This window comes from Ovis aries, chromosome 21 (assembly GCF_016772045.2).
Source record: "Ovis aries strain OAR_USU_Benz2616 breed Rambouillet chromosome 21, ARS-UI_Ramb_v3.0, whole genome shotgun sequence".
In the NCBI taxonomy this organism is placed as follows: Eukaryota; Metazoa; Chordata; class Mammalia; order Artiodactyla; family Bovidae; genus Ovis; species Ovis aries.
This window is the reverse complement of record NC_056074.1, coordinates 38,304,261-38,325,595: the sequence shown is the minus strand read 5'-3', so window position 1 is coordinate 38,325,595 and position 21,335 is coordinate 38,304,261. Positions and strand designations below refer to the sequence as shown.

The 21,335-nt window shown below is 45.6% G+C and overlaps 1 protein-coding gene across 1 annotated transcript; it reads left to right on the top strand.

The window, feature by feature from the left end:
* Positions 1 to 1,419: 1,419 nt before the first annotated feature.
* PLAAT5 (phospholipase A and acyltransferase 5) lies at positions 1,420 to 19,875 on the top strand. The gene is made up of 6 exons (XM_042238309.2): positions 1,420 to 1,656; positions 3,252 to 3,345; positions 4,677 to 4,785; positions 15,922 to 16,030; positions 18,545 to 18,807; positions 19,347 to 19,875. The coding sequence occupies exons 1-6, from the start codon at positions 1,509 to 1,511 to the stop codon at positions 19,437 to 19,439; spliced, it is 816 nt and encodes a 271-aa protein (XP_042094243.1). The 5' UTR covers positions 1,420 to 1,508; the 3' UTR covers positions 19,440 to 19,875.
* The last annotated feature ends 1,460 nt before the right edge of the window (positions 19,876 to 21,335 follow it).

The window sequence follows — 21,335 nt, the reverse complement described above, 5'->3', positions numbered from 1 at the left end:
AGCCCTATTAGTGATCAGTTATGTGCAAATGAAAACTTCAGTGAAATACTATTTTATATCCGCTCACCTGGAAAAATTAAGATAGTACGATGTGTTTGCAAAGGTGTAAATCAACAAGAATTCTTACCCACTGCTGGTGGAAGTGAAAATGTTTTAGTGTTCTACTGTAAAGTTGAATATTTTTTATATCTTGCTAGCTATTAAATCCTATAGATTCTCTTGCATGCATACACCAGGACACAGTTTGGGTTGTTTTCAATATTTTTCTAAATCCAAATAGAAATTAAAAAACCCCAAGTAGTTTCATCAGCAGATCAATAAATTGGGGTCTAGTCACATAATGGAATATTTTCCAGCAAGGGAAGCAAATTACAGATTTGTATAGCAATGTGAATGCATTACAGAGACAACTTTAAAAGAAGCAGAGTGCAGATGATACAGCGTGATTAAATTGCGCTATGAGCTTCAACTAAGCAAAATGAAACAGCGTGTTAGGAAATCAAAGAAGAGATTTAAACAATGTTTTATAAAGCAAGAGCATGATAGACAGGAGGGAGGTAACCTCTGGGGCGGGGGGCGGGGGTGAGGAGAAGGCCGGGAGACAGGATAGGGACGAGCACACAGGCAGGAGGAGCATCTGCGCCAGGCAGCGCTGTGTTGCAGCGTTCTTACCAACGGTGGTGTATTGCTGCTGCCGCTTAGTCGCTCAGCAGTGTCTGACTCTCTGCAGCCCCGAGGATTGTAACCCGGCAGGCTCCTCTGTCCGTGGAATTTTCCAGGCAAGAATACTGGAGCGGGTTGCCATTTCCTACTCCAGGGGATCTTCCCAACCCAAGGACTGAACCCGCGTCTCTTGCATCTCCTGCATTGGCAGGCAGATTCTTTAACCATTGATGCCAGGTGGGAAACCCTGGATGGTGCATTCATGGGTGGTAACTTTGTCATCGTTTCAAAACGATACGTATCCCATTATTATTATTTTTTGTGTGTATACATATATGTACATATATATATAACATGTGTATATAATTTAATTAAAAGCATATAAAAGATTATCTGTCCATCTACCTAGTCTGAATCTCCCAAGATTTTAAGTCCTAAACAACAAGAAGATGCTTCTCCAAGACCTAATCAGGCCTCAACTCCTGTCTCCATTTGTCGCTCCTGTCTGTACCGTTGGCCTTCAGCTTCTCCAACCACATCAGATTCCACCTCTGAGTCCTATGCAAACGGTTGTCACTTTCCATCCCAATAGCCTACGCTGCTCTTCCCGGCCTTTCCTCTCAACATCCCTCCGCCTCCAAGTTCCTGGGCCTCCGAGCGCGCGATCTGTGACCGCCCTGTTCGGGCACGTGCTCACCGCGCCCGCGCGCTCCGGCCGCGCGCCCCCGCCGTTTGCTGCGCGCCCGCGTGCCGGCTCCGCGCCCCTCCGCTCTCCCCGCGCGCCGCCGACCGGCCGCGCGTCGCCCCCTGCGAGGCCCGGGGACCGGCGGGGCGGCAGCAGCGGGATGGGCCTGAGCCCCGCCGCCCGAGGCGAGGGCGGGCGCCGCCTCCCTAGGTTCCCACGGTCCCGCGTCCGGCCCGCCTTGAGAACCGCGAGTTCTGGGCCGAATGGCACCCCGGCCACTCTTGGACTTCCAGCCGGGCCCCGGTCAGGCCGCCGCGGGCGTTGGGCTACTCCCCACCGAGCCGCCGCGACCCGGCCTGGAGCCTTCCGAGGTCGTTCTCCAGGTCCTAGCAGGCCCTCGGACCTCCAGAAAGGTCACCGTGGTTTCCTTCAATTCTCCTCGTAGATATTTGTTCACTGTTAGAGATGCTTGTTCAGAGAAGGCAATGGCACCCCACTCCAGTACTCTTGCCTGGAAAATCCCATGGACGAAGGAGCCTGGTAGGCTGCAGTCCATGGGGGCTCTAAGAGTCGGGCACGACTGAGCGACTTCACTTTGACTTTTCACTTTCATGCACTGGAGAAGGAAATGGCAACCCACTCCAGTGTTCTTGCCTGGAGAATCCCAGGGACAGGGGAGCCTGGTGGGCTGCCGTCTATGGGGTCGCACAGAGTCGCACACGACTGAAGCGACTTAGCAGTAGCAGCAGAGATGCTTGTTAACCGAAATAAGTGAATAGTTAGGAATGGTCGTTGGCTATTAATTTAATCAAAGTGGGCCAGGCATCCAGCGACCCTCGCGAGTATTTACCGAGTAAACAAACGCGGCTGCTGCCCAGCAGGTAGAGTTCAGAACGGCTCCAGCTCCACAGAAGCTTCTGCCATTGGGTTTAACCCCAATCCAGCCCCACAGAAGCTTCTGCCATCTGGGATAGAGGCAACCGTTCCCCGATTCCATACCCAGGAATTCCAAAATCTCTCTTTCCCGGAGGAGGAACCCTTTTCAGGATGGTCCCACAGCCCCCTTTATACCAAAATTTATTGAGGGCTAAAAACGGCATCTGGTCCCACCACTTCATGGAAAATAGATGGGGAAACAGTGGAAACCGTGTCAGACTTTATCTTTTGGGGCTCCCAAATCACTGCACATGGTGATTGCAGCCATGAAATTAAAAGATGCTTACTCCTTGGAAGGAAAGTTATGACCAACCTAGATAGCATATTCAAAAGCAGAGATATTACTTTGCTAAAAAAGGTCCGTCTAGTCAAGGCTATGGTTTTCCAGTGGTCATGTATGGATGTGAGAGTTGGACTGTGAAGAAAGCTGAGCGCGGAAGAATTGATGCTTTTGAACTGTGGTGTTGGGACTCTTCAGAGTCCCTTGAACTGCAAGGAGATCCAACCAGTCCATCCTAAAGGAGACCAGTCCTGGGTGTTCATTGGAAGGACTGATGCTGAGACTGAAACTCCAATACTTTGGCCACCTCATGCGAAGAGTTGACTCATTGGAAAAGACCCTGATGGTGGGAGGGATTGGGGGCAGGTGGAGAAAGTGGACGACAGAGGATGAGATGGCTGGATGGCATCACCGACTCGATGGACATGAGTTTTAGTGAACTCTGGGAGTTGGTGATGGACAGGCAGGCCTGGTGTGCTGCGATTGATGGGGTCGCAAAGAGCTGGACACGACTGAGCAACTGAACTGAACTGAACTGGGAGCTGGGCTCAGTGCTAGACTAGAGCTCCCACCTTCACATCGCTGTCGAGGCCTGGCTCCAACCCTCCTTTCATGGGTTACACTCCCCATAGAAGGCAGTTGTGGCTTAAATATTCAGTAACATGATTTTTTTTTCCTTCGAATTAGAAGAATCTGTGGGATCTCAGGCATTGGACCAGGTTTTGCCCAAGAAGCCGCAGGAGGGCACGATAGAACAGGGCAGAAGCAGTGTCCAGCAGGGGTAAGATTCTTTCTTTGTGTGGAAGGACTGGGTCTTTGGGTGGTTTTGAAGAACTGACTTTGATGACACTTCTGTAATACAAATCCTTAGCTGGTGTCTGCATGAACCAGGCTGCCAGCAATGGAGCCTGGTGTGCTCCTGATGATAATAGCGGGAGGGCAGTCCTGGGACCTGCAGGCCAGGCTGGAGGCCGCCTTGTAGTAGTTTCTAGCCATTTTGCAGACCCCTGAGAACCATATTGCTTCCCAAGAATGCTTACAATATTGCCCGCTGCTCTCAGTAACTAATGACTGATGCAACCATCTTCCAGTTTCTGCAGCTGACTTTCTTGAGAAACATGACATTTGTCTCTGTTTAAGATTCTGAGAGCTGCAAGTTTGGAGAAGAACAATACTGAAAATGGGGAGTACACCCCACCTCCTCCCCATCACTCCCATACGCTATACCTTTGGAGAAGAGTTAAAATTTGGGGATGGTAAGGAAAAAGCCATTTTGGGGGTGGTCATTCTGAACCCAGTGATCGAACCTGGGTCTCCTACACTGCAGGCAGATTCTTTACCATCTGAGCCACCAGGGAAGCCAGATGTATACATATGCTTTTCCATTTAACCAACTTGCTAACTCTGTGAGACCAATATTAGCATCTCTAGTTTATAGACAGTCAAACCGAGGTTCAGACAAACTAGTTTACTAGCTCAAGCTTGCACAGCAAATATGAGAGCCAGGATTCAAACTCAGGTCTTTGTGGCCCCATATATTTCACTCTACTGTTCTACCCCCAAAATCATATCCTTGCCTTTAGTTTCAGTCCTCTCCTGTAACATTTTGCTTCAAGGGACAAAATATACTGATTTCTATCACAGTACTGGCAGTTATAGTGTTGTCAACAGGCTTTCTCAGAAATATGGAGCTAATTATTGGAAGAAACAGTCCAACAGTTGAGAGGCCCTTCTGGCCTGGAGGACTGGGAGGGAAGGGAAGGAGGAGAGGCCTGTTGAATTTCCTTAGAAGTCATTGTGTACTATTTTTAAAAAGCTATGTCTAAATATTTTAAAACATCAAAAAAAATTATTAAAGGGAGGGAAACACCCCTGAAAGCTACTCATTGCTGTCATTAGCATTTTAAACAATTGTCTGAAAAGCAGAAAACAGCAGCCATTATTTTGCAGGACAGAATGGCATCACAGAAACAAATTTCGTAGGCAAAATGTTTCCTAGAATCTCAAAACTGAAAGATATCTTAAAGTCGTAACTCTGAAGTAATACAGAACTTCCAATAGTTGTGAAGTAGTGGTTTTTCTATTAACTATACTCTTACAAAATTCATTTAGGGAGAAGCCCGTAGTCAGCCTGGAGTCCACACCCAAGCAGAAGAGAGCAGAGCGGAATTCAACCCTGAAGCCTGGGACTGCAGGCAGGTTAACGAAGCAAGCAGCAGAGGTGGGTACTGTGGGAATTCTCAGACCAGGCATATCTTTAATTCCTAGAGACTTCTCTGCTATTTTACTTTATTTATATTGTGGCAGGTTGAACTGCACACCGATTAGGGATGTTGCTTTCAGTTCAGTTCAGTTCAGTTGCTCAGTCGTGTCCAATTCTTTGCAGCCTCATGGACTGCAGCATGCCAGTCCATCACCAACTCCCAGCGTTCACCCAAACTCAGGACCATTAGTCGGTGATGCCATCCAACCATCTCATCCTCTGTCATCCCCTTCTCCTCCTCCCTTCAATGTTTCCCAGCATCAGGGTCTTTTCAAATGAGTCAGCTCTTCACATCAGGTGGCCAGAGTATTGGAGTTTCAGCTTCAACATCAGTCCTTCCAATGAACACTCAGGACTGATCTCCTTTAGGATGGACTGGTTGGATCTCCTTGCAGTCCAAGGAACTCTCAAGAGTCTTCTCCAACACCACAGTTCAAAAGCATCAATTCTTCAGCGCTCAGCTTTCTTTATAGTCCAACTCTCACATCATACATGACTGAAAAACACAGTAGCCTTGACTAGATGAACTTTAGTGGGCAAAATAATGTCTCTGCTTTTTAATATGCTATCTAGGTTGGTCATAACTTTTCTTCCAAGGAGCTGCTGCTGCTGCTAAGTCGCTTCAGTCATGTCCAACTCTGTGCGACCCCATAGACAGAAGCCCACGAGGCTCCCCCATCCCTGGGATTCTCCAGGCAAGAACACTGGAGTGGGTTGCCATTTCCTTCTCCAATGCATGAAACTGAAAAGTGAAAGGGAAGTTGCTCAGTCGTGTCCGATTCTTAGCAACCCCATGGACTGCAGCCTACCAGGCTCCTCCATCCATGGGATTTTCCAGGCAAGAGTCCTGGAGTGGGATGCCATTGCCTTCTCCGTTCCAAGGAGCAAGCATCTTAATTTCATGGCTACAATCACCATCTGCAGTAATTTTGGAGCCCGAAAAGATAAAGTCAGCCACTGTTTCCACTGTTTCTCCATCTGTTTCCCATGAAGTGATGGGACCAGATGCCATGATCTTAGTTTTCTGAATGTTGAGCTTCAAGCCAACTTTTTCACTTTCCTCTTTCACTTTCATCAAGAGGCTTTTTAGTTCCTCTTCACTTTCTGCCATAAGGGTGGTGTCATCTGCATATCTGAGGTTATTGATATTTCTGCCGGCAATCTTGATTCCAGCTTGGGCTTCTTCCAGCCCAGCGTTTCTCATGATGTACTCTGCATATAAGTTAAATAAGCAGGGTGACAATATACAGCCTTGACGTACTCCTTTTCCTATTTGAAACCAGTCTGTTGTTCCATGTCCAGCTCTAACTGTTGCTTCCTGACCTGGGTACAGATTTCTCAAGAGGCAGGTCAAGAGGTCTGGTATTCCCATCTCTTTCAGAACTTTCCACAATTTATTGTGATCCACACAGTCAAAGGTTTTGGCATAGTCAACAAAGCAGAAATAGATGTTTTTCTGGAACTCTTGCTTTTTCAATGATCCAGGAGATGTTGGAAATTTCATCTCTGGTTCCTCTGCCTTTTCTAAAACCAGCTTGAACATCTGGAAGTTCACAGTTCATGTATTGTTGAAGCCTGACTTGGAGAATTTTGAGCATTGCTTTACTAGCGTGTGAGATGAGTGCAATTGTGTAGTAGTTTGAGCATTCTTTGGCATTGCCTTTCTTTGGGATTGGAATGAAAACTGACCTTTTCCAGTCCTGTGGCCACTGCTGAGTTTTCCAAATTTGCTGGCATATTGAGTGCAGCACTTTCACAACATCATCTTTTAGGATTTGAAATAACTCAACTGGAATTCCATCAGCTCCACTAGCTTTGTTCATAGTGATGCTGCCTATGGCCCACTTGACTTCACATTCCAGATGTCTGGCTCTATGTGAGTGATCACACCATTGTGGTTATCTGGGTCATGACGATCTTTTTATATAGTTCTTCTGTATATTCTTGCCACCTCTTCTTAATATCTTCTGCTTCTGTTAGGTTCATTCCATTTCTGTCCTTTATTGAGCCCATCTTTGCATGAAATGTTCCCTTGGTGTCTCTAATTTTCTTGAAGAGATCTCTAGTCTTTCCCATTCTGTTGTTTTCCTCTATTTCTTTGCATTGATTGCTGAGGAAGACTTTCTTATCTCTCCTTACTATTCTTTGGAACTGTGCATTCAAATGCTTATGTCTTTCCTTTTCTCCTTTGCTTTTTGCTTCCCTTCTTTTCACAGCTATTTGTAAGGCCTCCTCAGACAGCCATTTTGCTTTCTTGCATTTCTTTTTCTTGGAAATGGTCTTGATTCCTGTCTGCTGCACAATGTCATAAACCTGCATCCATAGTTCATCAGGCACTCTGTCCATCAGATCTAGTCCCTTAAATCTATTTCTCACTTCCACTGTATAATCATAAGGGATTTGATTTAGGTCATACCTGAATGGTCTAGTGGTTTTCTGTACTCTCTTCAATTTAAGTCTGAATTTGGCAATAAAGAGTTCATGATCTGAGCCACAGTCAGCTCCTGGTCTTGTTTTTACTGACTGTATAGAGCTTCTCCATCTTTGGCTGCAAAAAATATAATCAGTCTGATTTCGGTGTTGACCATCTGGTGATGTCCATGTGTAGAGTCTTCTCTTGTGTTGTTGGAAGAGGGTGTTTGCTATTACTAGTGCATTCTCCTGCCTTTGCCCTGCTTCATTCTGTATTCCAAGGCCAAATTTGCCCATTACTCCAGGTGTTTCTTGACTTCCTACTTTTGCATTCTAGTCCCCTATAATGAAAAGGACATCTTTTTGGGTGTTAATTCTAAAAGGTCTTGTAGGTCTTCACAAAACCATTTAACTTCCGCTTCTTCAGGGTTACTGGTTGGGGCATAGACTTAGATTACTGTGATATTGAATAGTTTGCCTTGGAAACGAACAGAGGTTATTCTGTCATTTTTGAGACTGTATCCAAGTACTGCATTTTGGACTCTTTTGTTGACTTTGATAGTTACTCCAATTCTTCTAAGGGATTCTTGCCCACAGTAGTAGATATAATGGTCATGTGAGCCAAATTCACTGATTCCAGTCCATTTTAGTTCGCTGATTCCTAGAATGTTGACGTTCACTCTTACCATCTCCTGTTTGACCACTTTTAATGTGCCAGCAAATTTGGAAAACTCAGCAGTGGCCACAGGACTGGAAAAGGTCAGTTTTCATTCCACTCCCAAAGAAAGGCAATGCAAAAGAATGCTCAAACTATCGCACAATTGCACTCATCTCACATGCTAGTAAAGTAATGCTCAAAATTCTCCATGCCAGGCTTCAGCAATACATGAACCGTGAACTTCCTGATGTTCAAGCTGGTTTTAGAAAAGGCAGAGGAACCAGAGATCAAATTGCCAACATCCGCTGGATCATGGAAAAGCAAGAGAGTTCCAGAAAAACATCTATTTCTGCTTCATTGACTATGCCAAAGCCTTTGACTGTGTGGATCACAATAAATTGTGGAAAATTCTAAAGGAGATGGGAATACCAGAGCACCTGACCTGCCTCTTGAGAAATCTGTATGCAGGTCAGGAAGCAACAGTTAGAACTGGACATGGAACAACAGACTGGTTTCATATAGGAAAAGGAGTACGTCAAGGCTGTATATTGTTACCCTGCTTATTTAACTTATATGCAGGGTACATCATGAGAAACGCTGGGCTGGAAGAAGCCCAAGCTGGAATCTCAAGATTGCCGGCAGAAATATCAATCACCTCAGATACGCAGATGACACCACCCTTATGGCAGAAAGTGAAGAGGAACTAAAAAGCCTCTTGATGAAAGTGAAAGTGGAGAGTGAAAAAGTTGCCCTAAAGCTCAGCATTCAGAAAATGAAGATCATGGCATCTGGTCTCATTACTTCATGGGAAATAGATGGGAAACAGTGGAAACAGTGGCTGACTTTATTCTTTTGGGCTCCCAAATCACTGCAGATGGTGATTGCAGCCATGAAATTAAAAGACGCTTACTCCTTGGAAGGAAAGTTATGACCAACCTAGATAGCATATTAAAAAGCAGAGACATTACTTTGCCAACAAAGGTCCTTCTAGTCAAGGCAATGGTTTTTCCAGTGGTCACGTATGGATGTGAGAGTTGGACTGTGAAGAAAGCTGAACGCCGAAGAATTGATGCTTTTGAACTGTGGTACTGGAGAAGACTCTTGAGAGTCCCTTGGACTGCAAGGAGATCCAACCAGTCCATCCTAAAGGAGACCAGTCCTGGGTGTTCATTGGAAGGACTGATGCTGAGACTGAAACTCCAATACTTTGGCCACTTCATGCGAAGAGTTGACTCATTGGAAAAGACCCTGATGGTGGGAGGGATTGGGGGAAGGAAGATAAGGGGACGACAGAGGATGAGATGGCTGAATGGCATCACTGATTCAATGCACATTAGTTTGGGTGAACTCTGAGAGTTGGTGGTGGACAGGGAGGCCTGGTTTGCTGTGATTCATGGGGTCTCAAAGAGTCGGACACAACTGAGCGACTGAACTGAACTGATGCCTTTAAATTGTTTAGAAACAGCTTTATGGATCTGTTTATTGAGCATTGTTGAGGTATAACCAACATATGATAAACTGCATATATTCAGAGTATACAATTGGGTATGATTTGACATGTGTATTCACCCATGAAATCATCACCACCATCAAGAAAACGAATAACCAGGAATTCCCAGGCAGGCCAATGGATAGGACTCTGTGCTTTCACTGCTCAGGGTGCAGGTTCAATCCCTGGTGGGGGCACAGACATCTGCATCACTCCCACAGCTTTCTTTGTCCCCCTCTGTAAACCCCTCCCTCTTCCACTCACATCCCCATGCAACAACTGATGTGCTTTCTGTTGCTATACATTAGTCAGCATTTTCTAGAGGATTGCATAAATGGAATCATATTGTATGGGCTTTTTTGTGTCTCTCTCCTTTCACATAATTTCATATAATTATTCCAAGTTATATCTATGTTGCTGCATGTTATCAATAGTTTATTTCTTTTTATTACTAAGTAGTATTTCATTATATGGATAGATCACTATTTGTTCATTCACTCACCCATTGATGGGCATTTGGGTTGTTTCTAGTGTTTGGCTGTTGCAAATAAAGCTGCTTATGAACACGTGTACAGATTGTTACAGGAAAGAGCCAATTTTGACTCCTATTGAATCTGTTTCTTTGACTTTAACTTGTGTTTCCCATTGCTTTTGGTCACTAAAAAGAGACTGTCCATACATAAGGGCCTGCCTCAGGGAGCCCTCGCCTCTGCTGTAGGCAGGAATAAGCCCTCCACCCACTTCCTTATATCACCCCTCAGAGTTATAAGACTTTCAGAAACTTTTATCATCTAGGGGCCTTATGAAAGACTGGTTTTTCTAAACAGATGCCTATCTCTGGGAGAAGGGCCAGGGCTGGGCTGCCAGCCTGTGCAAAGGAAATACATAACAAGATGGATGGAAGATTTTGAAGTGACAGCTTATTTCAAAGAGAGTTAAAGGGCAGAGAAAGCTTAATCTGGATTTGAAGACTGGAGCACCAGCTGGGACTGGAGGTCAACCTGGAGGATATAGACTGGTTCCTTGAGGTTCATGAAGTGCTGGGGACTGGGTAAAGTCAAGGATAAAGGGAGGATGAGACCCTGGAAAAGCTTCCAGTATGGCTACAACCTTGGCTGCCATTAGAATCACCCAAGGAGCTCTTAAAACTCTGGTTCTCAGGCCATACTCCAGATCAGTCTTAATATTTAAGAGCTCTGCAGGGGATTTCCATGTGCAGCCAAAGGTGAGACCCAAAGCTCAATACAATCGGTTTATAGTGGGAGAAACTTCAGCAAGAGAGCAGGTGACTATTAAGTCTGTTGTAAATTCCATTCAAGTTTTCACCTTCCTACCCCTATTAAAACTCAACATTCAAAAAATCAAAGATTATGGCATACAGTCCCATCACTTCGTGGCAAATAGATGGGGAAAATGTGGAAACAGTGACATTTAATTTTCTTGGGCTCCAAAATCACTGTGGACAGTGACTGCAGCCATGAAATTAAAAGACACTTGCTCCTTGGAAGAAAAGCTATGACAAACCTAGACAGCATATTAAGAAGCAGAGGCATCATTTTGCCAACAAAGGTCTGTATAGTCAAAGCTATAGTTTTTCCAGTAGTCAAGGACAGATATGAGAGTTGGACTGTAAAGAAGGCTGAGTGCCAAAGAATTGACACTTTCAAACTGTGGTGCTGGAGAAGACTCTTGAGACCCTTGGATTGCAAGGAAATCAAACCAGTCAATTCATTCAGAATATTCAACCCTGAATATTCATTGAAAGAACTGGTGCTGAAGCTGAAACTACAATCCTTTGGCCATCTGATGCTGGGGATAAGACCTGACCCTGGGGAAGATTGAGGGCAGGAGGTGAAGGGGGTGACAGAGGATGAATTAGTTGAATGGTGTCACTAATTCAATGGACATGAATTTGAGCAAACTCAGGGAAATAGGAAAGGACAGGGAAGCCTGGAGTGCTGCAGTCCATGGGGTGGCAAAGAGTCAGACACAAATTAGCAACTGAACAACAACAACCTTTATCCAGTGGCAATGTTGCAGGTGGGTTAAAATTCTAAAATCCACTTCCCTCAGTGCTGAAACTTTCTGTTTCTTGTACCAGGCTTGTTAAACATCCTTGATGGCCAGCATGTGGATTTCTTTTGATTTTTTTTTTTCTGGCTTAGACTAGCATCAGAATAAATTGTTCTGTCTTCTTAATGGCAGCTATTCCAGGAAAACTCAGCAAGGATAGTGATTTCACGGTCCACACGGGAAGGCTGGTTTGGGGCGCCCTCTAGTGGGAACTCAGTTGCTATTGTATTTTCTCTTTCAGTTGGTTTGGTCAGGGGGTAGAAACCTGGTTTTGGTCCTAGCTCTGCCAGGTGACTTGCAAATGACTTTGGCAAAGCACTTCATCTTTCTTGGCCACAATTTCTTCCATGTAGTATTGCTGAGTCAATGGTCTGGTTTGTGCCCATAAAAATTTATTCCCTCAAGTGGGCAGGACTTCTGAAATGGCTGAGGATCTCAGAAAATCTCCCCAAATAGCAAAAATAAAGCTGGATGAAACTGTCAAATACAATGATTTAAAGACTCTGGGGCTTCCCTGATGGCCCAGTGGTAAAGAACTCACCTGCCAATGCACGAGAGGCATGCTCAATCCCTGGTCCCGGAGGACCCCACATGCTATGGAGCATCTAAGCCCATGTGCTACAGCTGTTGAGCCTGTGCTCCAGAGCCTGGGAACAGCAGCTACTGAAGCCACACTCCCTAGAGCCCATGGTCAGCAACAAGAGAAGCCACCACAATGAGAAGCCTGTACACCGCAAGGAGGAGTGGCCCCTGCTTGCTACAACTAGAGAAAAGCCTGTGCAGCAACAAAGACCCAGCACAACCAATAAATAAATAAAATTCTGGAATTTGACCAGAGCATACAGTAAGTTGATACACATTAAATCCAGAAAGTCTACTGAATCCTGGAATCTCAGAGCAATGGAGATCCGTAGTGTCTTTGTATGCCCTCCATCCCCTACCTTCCCCGGCTCTGTGGTGGGAAAGTGGGTGGGACATGCCAGGAGGACTGGCAGTGGCCACAGAGGGAAACTTTATTTGAAACAGAATGTGGAAAATTCCATGCCCAGGGATGTTGTTGAAAAGAATAGTTACCTAAGTGACAAACATCATGGAAGGCCAAAATTGCAGCTAGCTTGAGGTTGCAGTGTTTGTTGGGACAAGCGATAGATTAACAGACCAGCCAGAAATTTAATACAGACATGCAGGTACTGAGACAGTTAAAGAGGGCCTAGAAAAGCTGTTGGTCTGGAAGGGCTGCATAGGCTGCACATACAGTCAGCAGACACTGGAGGGGCCTGTCCTTCCATTCCTGGAGGAGCATGAGGCCTTGTGAATGCAGAAAGTGTTACATAACAGCTCACAGACTTTTCAACTTTAGAACCTTGAATGAATTCTCCAAACCACACCAAGCTCCATAGGAAAAAACGTGATGCCCTATTGGCCCAAGAGGTGTGTCAGCCTCTGACCAGTTACTGCCCATGTCAGACTTAAAAATAAAAGCAAGAAAACAAAACAAAACTGAAGCCAGTGCACCAGGGGTTGAATACTGTGAGGGAAACAGATTTTGCAGAATTAACCCAGGCAGGCCTCTAAACAAACAAACAAGTAGCAGCAACCGCCAGCTCTGGGGGAATCAGAATCAAAACAGTTGAAACATCTTGAAGCCACGAGAGAGAGAGAGGAAAAAAAGACTCATCGTGTACAAAGGAACCACAGTAAAACTGATAGCTGTTGTTTTGGTCAGAAATGACGGAGGCCAGAAAGCAGTGGGATGGTGTATGAAAATTGACAAAAGGAAAAAAAAAAAGCTGTCAACCAGAAATCCTATGTCTGATAAACTATCTTTCAAAAATAAAGGTGGAATAAAGTGAAGTCTCAGATAAGTGAAGACTGGTAGAAAGTGTTGTTATAGGACTTACCTGAAAGGGAGCAGCAAAGAAAGTTCTTCAGGCTGAAAGGAAGTCACACCAGACAGTGACTAATCTACATGAAGAAATACAAAGCACCAGTAAAGGTAATTACATAGGTTATTATTGTAAAGGAATATAAATATATATTTTAGCTTTTATTCTAACTAATTTTAAAGTCATGGAGCTTATATTGGATCAAGGACTCCAGATGGGAGTTTGAATCCACAGTTTCACAGCAGTTTGTGACTCAAACAGTCCAAAAAAGGATCGTCTGACTTGCCAATACAAGATCCAGTTACAGGCCACCTACAGGAGACAAACTATTTATTTATTATTTTGGCTGCATGGCTTACAGGATCTTAGTTCCCTGATCGGGAATTACACCTGGGGCCATGGCAGTGAAAGTGCTGAGTCCTAACCAGTGGACCACCAGGCAATTCCCAGGAGGCACTCTTTAGATTCAAGATCATAAATAGGTTGGATGTAGAAGGATGCAAGCAGAACCACAGCTGGAGTGGTTATATTAATATAAAAAAACAGACTTTTAAGAAATTTTATTAAGGAGAGGAACAGTTTTGATGATAAAAGATTAATTCATCAGGAAGATATAACAATTGTAAACACATATACATTTAACAATATAAGCCCCGAATTCATGAAGAAAAGCTAACAGAATTGAAGAGAGAAATAGGCAATTCAGAAATAATATTTTGGGACTTAGATACTCTACTCTTGATACTGGATGGAATAACTGGACAGAAAATCAGTGAGCATATAGAAGATTTGAACAATGATATTAATCAACTTTACCTAACTGACTTTTACGGAATAGTCTGCTCAAAAATAGAACACATATTCTTCTTAAGCAGACTTGAATATTCCCCAAGAGAGATCATATTCTAGGCCATAAAGCAAGTCTCAGCAAATTTAAAGGGATTGATATCATACAAAATATTTCTTTGTTCACCTGAAATTAAACTATAAATCAATAACAATGAAATTTGGGAAATATGCATTTGGAAACTAAAAAAACATACTTCTAAATAATCCATGGGTGAAATAAAAATATACAAATTAGAAGACATTTTCAGTTAAAAATGAACTCAGCCTATCAAATTTTATTAGATGCAGTTAAAGCAGTGCTTTATATAAGCTATAAATGCCTATATTAAAAAAGAATAGAGATATCAGATCAAGAATCCAAGTTCTTACCTTGATAAACTAGAAAAAGGAAAGCTAGCTAACCTCAAAGCAAGTAGAAGGAAGCCGTATGTTGGTTCTCTGAGATGATAAACAAAATGGGCAAAACTTTTGCTACATTCATTGACCAAGAAAAAAAGAGAGAAAACTCAAATTACCAAAATCAAAACTGAAAGAGGGAGCTTGTTACCAATCTTGCAGAAATTAAAAGGATAGTAAAGGAATACTATGGACAACTTTATACTAACAAATTAGAAAACATACATGAAATGAACAAACTCCTAGAAAGACACAGATTACAAAACTAGCTCAGGAATAACTCGAAAATCTGAACAGACCTACAAGTAAATTGAATTTGTAAATAAAAGATCTTTTCACAAGGAAAAACTCAGGCCCAGATGGCTTGACTTGAGAATTCTACTATACCTCTAAAAAAGAAAAGTTACCAATTCCTCATAAACTCTAAAAAATAGAGGAGGGAATGCTTCCCAACTCATTCTGAGGTCAGTGTTATCCAATACGAAAGTACCCTGATACTAAAATCAGGCAAAGTTCAGTTCAGTTCAGTTCAGTCACTCAGTCCTGTCGGACTCTTTGTGACCCCATGAATAGCAGCACGCCAGGCCTCCCTGTCCATCACCAACTCCCGAAGTTCACCCAAACTCATGTGCATCGAGTCGGTGATGCCAAGGATTATACATCATTACTGAGTGAGATTTATCCCAAGAATTAAGAGTTTGGGAGAAGGCGATGGCACCCCACTCCAGTACTCTTGCCTGGAAAATCCTATGGATGGAGGAGCCTGGTAGGCTGCAGTCCATGGGGTCGCTAAGGGTCGGACACGATTGAGCGACTTCACTTTCACTTTTCACTTTTATGCATTGGGGAAGGAAATGGCAATCTATTCCAGTGTTCTTGCCTGGAGAATCCCAGGGACGGGGGAGCCTGGTGAGTTGCCGTCTATGGGGTCGCACAGAGTCGGACATGACTGAAGCGTCTTAGCAGCAGCAGCAGTAACAAAGCCAGAACCTGCAGGAGATCTCCTTCCTCTTGCAGTGTCTCTAGCGCCCTCTATTGAAAAAGTTTGCATGATGCTCAGCGTCAAGGAGAAAGTGTACAAGAGTTCCATCACGTACTGAAGGCCGTGCGTGCATTTGGAGCTGGCACTGTCAGCCTCTGTGGCTTTAAGATGGTGGCAGGAGTGGGTGGGTCCTTCAGTCATTCGTGTGGAGATATCCTCTTACAGCCTGGGTTTCTGTAATGTGATGAAAGGCAGTGTCTTCACACGGAGTTGTAGCTGATCCCCAAACAGGATCTCTGCAGTTCCCTGGGCACGTGAAGTCTCATTTTATTTTGTTTTTCCATCATAGGATAAACCAAAACCCAGACCTGGAGACCTGATTGAGATTTTTCGGATTGGCTATGAGCACTGGGCCATCTATGTGGAAGACGATTGTGTGGTTCACCTGGCTCCCCCAAGTAAGAGCGGATATTCTATTGCAGTGATCCCCTGGGTCATGGACCGATTCAGGTCTGTGGCCTGTTAGGAACTGGGCAGTATGGTAGGAGGTGAGTGGGGGCCAATGAGTAAAGCTTCATCTGTATCTACAGTGGCTCCCCATCGCTCACGTTTCCAAATTGTCACAATGTGATAATAACAGAAATAAAGTGTACAATAAATTTAATGTGCTTGAATCATCCCGAAACCATCCTGTCCTGACCCATGGAAAAGTTGTCTTCCATGAGAATGGTCCCTGGTACCAAAAAGGCTGGGGACCACTGCTCTATTGAAATATTGATATTGAAGTTAGCAGCATAAAAGGGACAGTTAATTATGGTGTCCCTCAGCTGCTACCTTACTTCAGCAATAAAACACCAGAAGCATGACTGGACCTTAATTTACTGTGTGATTGAGCTTGGTCTCTGTCCATCAAAAACCACTGAGTGTCCAGCCCTAAGACAGATGCAAGTGTGAAGAACATCCCTAAGTTCCCTGACCACCTAGACCACCTTTTCTTTTAAAATAGAGATGTCAGGTGGCTCAGTAGTAAAGAGCCCATATGCCCAGCAGGAGATGCAAGGAAGATCCTTCAGAGAAGGAAATAGCACCCCACTCCAGTAATCTTGCCTGAAAAATCTCATGGACAGAGGAGCCTGGGGGCTTCTAGTCCATGGGGTCGCAAAGTCAGACACAGCTTAGTTCAAGATCTTCCTCTATTTCTGAGGATTCCCCGGGAGGGGTGCAGATGTTTATGCCTTCTGATTGCCCACTTCCTTCCCGTTGTCCCCAAATGCCGCCTCCGGCTTCCTGGTCACCTTTGGCAGCTCCACCCTCACTGGATCTCCCTGCTTTTCCGACCCATCCCAGGTGGCTTCACCCTCAGTGTGGACACTGCTCTCCTTTCATTTCAGCATGAGCACAGGGCTGAGATTAAACAGGTGACTAATTAAATTTTAGTTGAGGTTTGATGGGGGTGGAAATGGTAATAGTAGAAGATTACAGCACGGAATGTGAAACAGCTTAAAACTGGACATCTAGAACCATTGGTCACATGGTGTCCTCAGGAGATGGTACCTGGGGGAGCTGGAGATGGAGAGGCCTGGGGCTCCACTGTGTAATCTTTGGCGCCTCTGGCATTTTGCCTCCTGCGCAAGTACTGCCTGTTCAAGTTGAGATTACAAAAGGGCACTGATACCAAATGCCTATGGGCACACCTTCATCACACCGACTCAATGGACATGAGTTTGAGTGGATTCCAGGAGTTGGTGATGGACAGGGAGTCCTGGTGTGCTGCAGTCCATGAGGTCGCAAAGAGTCGGACATGACTGAGCTACTGGCTCTCCTGCCCATGTCCTGTCCCCTTCGGTTGGCCCAGCCTCTCACCTGGCTGGGACCTTCCCGCAGAGCAGAGTCCCTCTCTCCTGCTTTGCTTCCCCACTCATCCGACTGCCTGTCCCACTTCCTGTCTGGATGCCTATGTGAAAAATGGAAAATCATTTCACATCGCATTCATCTCCCCTCTCCTTTCCAGGCTAAATCCAGGAAACTTCTGGTACAACCAGAGTTGTTATAGGGATAAGTTAACAGTTATGTCCCTACCCTCCCCGTCAGATCTTCTTCTAAAAATGAATTCTGCCATTTTTGTTCCCCAAAGCTGAATTGCCTACTGCCAGCTTTTGTGAAGTCAGCAGATAGACTTCAAATGCTTCGCAAAGAAAATGGGACATTTCTTGCACTCACATAACTTACAGCGGGGAGGGTTCCCATGTTTAAATATCCATATGGTTGTAGCAGGAAAACAGTGCTGTATTAAACTGCCACTTACCTGGCCTTGAGTGGGTTTCTGACCCTCTCTGAGGCTCTCCTCTAAGGACTGGGTATGATAATACAGCAGCTTCAAATGTTTCTTTCTTCAAAGCTGTGGAACCCTGTTTTTAAATAAACTATCAAGGAGAATCCTAATGCTTGAGTGGAAAGGGAGAATGGCTTTGGTGGAAGCTAGTTGGAATGGGTCCCATCTAGAGTCCTCTTGGCTTCTTGAGGCATGGCCTCTTGGCTTCACCTGCGCCCCTGCAGGGGCGGCAGGGGAAGGCCTGGCAGGAAGCCATAATCCTTCCCCCAGGAGCCAATGACTCTTACATGTAAGGATGCTTGTCACCCTGGGTTCTGGTAAGGAAAGCAAGTCCTAGGACTTGGTCGAGTCAGTACACAGAATGGAATCTGGGACCACACCATAAGGTGCTTCCAGAGCTTGGTGAGAAAGAGATTGCTGTGAGGGTTGAAAGTGGGGAGTGCAGAAAACAGGGCAGACGGTTTCTTGGGGAAGCTGGCCCTTTGCGTCTCATTTAGCCCCACTCCCATTCTCTGTGCCTGTTAGAGACAGTGAAACTGGGGCCCTAAGAGAAGCCATTCACCCAGCCCCTGGAGTGAGCTGGGGGCTCTGTACCGTGGCCTTTTGCAGCTCCCAACTCTGGCTTGTCTTTGGCTGCCAGGTGAGGAATTTGAGGCTGGCAGCATCACTTCTGTCTTCAGCAACCGGGCAGTGGTGAAATACAGTCGTCTGGAGGACGTGCTGCACGGCTGCTCCTGGAAGGTGAACAACAAGCTGGATGGGACGTACCTGCCCCTGCCTGTGGACAAGATCATCCAGCGGACAAAGAAGATGATCAACAAGATTGTGCAGTACAGCCTGATCGAGGGGAACTGCGAGCACTTTGTCAACGACCTGAGATACGGCGTGCCCAGGAGCCAGCAGGTGTGGCATTCCACTCTCGGGAGTCCTTGCTCTAGTGCTGCAGGCTCGGTGGGCCCTGGTGTGAGGGGTCTCCTGTCTCACGAGCATTTGCATGTGAAAAGAAGACGCCAGGGAGCAAGGGGGTGATAGGAGGTCCTCCCAAGGAGCCTGGGCTGGGCTTTCAGGAGACCTAAGCCCAGGTCTCTGTGAAACTGATCCCTGTGTGACCGTGTCCTAGGGAGCTCCCCTCCCCACCTCTCAGACTCCCTGTACATAGAATAAGGGACTCAGTGGCTGTGCCCTTCTGACTGCCACACTACAGGCAGACCGTGGGCTGAATGGCTCTGGGGGAGGAAGAGAACTAGGAGCCCAGGTTGCCTCCTGCCTCTGATGTCCATCTTGGACAATCCTGGCTTGTCCAGGTCTCTCGCGGCTCTAGCATCTTTGGGCTGCTTCCTCCTAGGCAGGCCAGTTCCTGAAGAAGGTGGTGAGGTAGGGGTGGGGCAGGGCGGGGTCCTAGGAGCCTCACCGAGGGTCCTGTGAGCTGGTCTCCTTTGCAGGTGGAGCACGTGCTGATGGAGGGAGCGAAGGCGGCAGGGGCGGTGCTCTCAGCCGTGGTGGACAGCATAAGACCCAAACCAGCGACGGCCTGAAGGTGCTGAAAACCCCAGGCAGAGGAAGAGCGGCCGAGCTGGCAGAGAGAACCCAGGCCTCCTTCCCTCCCCTGCCTTCCTCTCTCCATGGCCCCTTATAAGAAAATTGTGAGCTTCTGGAAGAATCTAGAATGTACCCAATTGCCCCTCCAGAAATACATCCAATATATGTGCTCATAGGCCCCTGGACTCTCAGGGTGGGAAGAACCTAATATTTGTTATGTTATCTATTAGGCACCAGGCACTGAGCTAAGCATTTCACATACTCATCTTAACTTTTTTTTTGTAGGAAAGGGAACTTACTTGCTTCTTATGATGAACCTAGTCTGTGATGCTTTTTAACATCCTGGAAGATCTGCTGAATGTTCCTAGGAGCAAAGAACTCTTTTCAGAAGTTCTCTTTACTGCCCTTTTCAGACACCCTCCCCGCACACCCCCCCCCCCCTCCCGCACTGCCAGAGCAGTTCAGGGGAGAAAGCCTTTAAGGAAACCTGTAACTCGTTGCTTAGGGCCAACTGTGCCTTCATCCAGAAGCCACAGAAATATCCCAAGAAATATTTTCTTTTAAAAATTATACATCATCTTTATTCTTTATTGTCTAAAAAGTGTCCCAATGTAAAGTTTAATTTGACGAGACCATTTATCTTGCTTTTTCTGCCTCATAAGCACCAGAAAATTTAGAAATTTCCATCTTCACCAATTTCAGAGGAATATTTAAAATAATTTAATCAATGGACTTTGGTGTGAATGAGGGAGAGAAAGGAGTGATTTTTGTGCTTTGAAGAATGCGGCCATGCCTGTAAAGCTAAAATGATGGCTGGAGATCGTCAGTGCTAGCAGAGAGTTGAAGCCACCCCAGAAAGCCAGAGAAGGACTCTGAAAATGCCTAGGAAGCATGAGAGTTTGGAAGAGAGGGGAATGGAGCCCCCAGAGCATCTCAGATCAGGTCCGTTAAGATCTTCTGTGAGTCTTTCTCCCGTTTGGAAGAAATAGACCTGCGGTGAAACCATTCAGTTTCCCCTGCTCTGTTTTGTTCTTAGCCATCCAAGCTTCACTGACTCTTCCTGTCTCCTAGATTTTGGAGTCTGGGTGTGTGTCTTTGATTGGTTCCCCTCTGCCCTGCCTGAAGTGCCTCTCTCTCTGCTTTGCTCAACAGTTTCAGGTGCTGGTGAGTGGCGCTCGCCCCCATCTCTGTGAATCATGACTAGGATAAAGTTGTTGCCCCTGCTGCCATCTCCTCCTCCCTGCTCCCCAGCATCACTGGAGTTCCCAGTATCCCTCCCTTCAGTCTCTTTATTCATGATATGGTCGAGGTTGGAGACTTCCTTTAGAGGAGAACCCAAGTGTCAGGGTTATACTTTATAGATTTTAGCTTTGAACGAACTCAGTGATAGATTAGTAAACCTTTTGATCTGAAGGTCACTTTGAACTCACAGACCATATTAATCATTAATCGAGGAAACAGGGTGTTGTTTGATTAACAAACAACTCTCTCACGCCAGGATGTATTTAGTAACTTTGAAATAAGGCACTTATCTATTTCTTGCTTACGTTTGAAACAGAAAGACACTTCCCTGGGTCCTTTCTGGTTTGTACTAGGTGGGGCAGAGACCCTCAGAAGTCTCTTCAGGGCTTATGTTCCTCAGTTCATCCAACAAACATGTTGGAATGTCTGCCATGTGTCAAGCCCTGGCTCTGCCCACCTTTGTCTGAACCCAGGAGTGGGGGTCTGGGGTGGCAGTGAGTAGTTCTGAGATGGTTGGAGGGATGCAAGGCACAGTGGAGCATGGGTTAGAGACCACCTACTGGACAGTGGGCTCCCCCTGCTTCCAAGCTGTCCATAAAGTCGTGAGCTCTAGGAGGCACTCCTCACACTTTGCAGATGAGGAGGGGAGG

Bases quoted from the DNA above. Each gene is read 5' to 3' on its own strand.
- PLAAT5 (XM_042238309.2), top strand. From the start codon at position 1,509: ATGGGCCTGAGCCCCGCCGCCCGAGGCGAGGGCGGGCGCCGCCTCCCT. The intron at 4,786-15,921 runs GTGGGTACTGTG...TTTCCATCATAG, and splicing joins TAACGAAGCAAGCAGCAGAG to GATAAACCAAAACCCAGACC. The intron at 18,808-19,346 runs GTGTGGCATTCC...TCTCCTTTGCAG, and splicing joins GCGTGCCCAGGAGCCAGCAG to GTGGAGCACGTGCTGATGGA.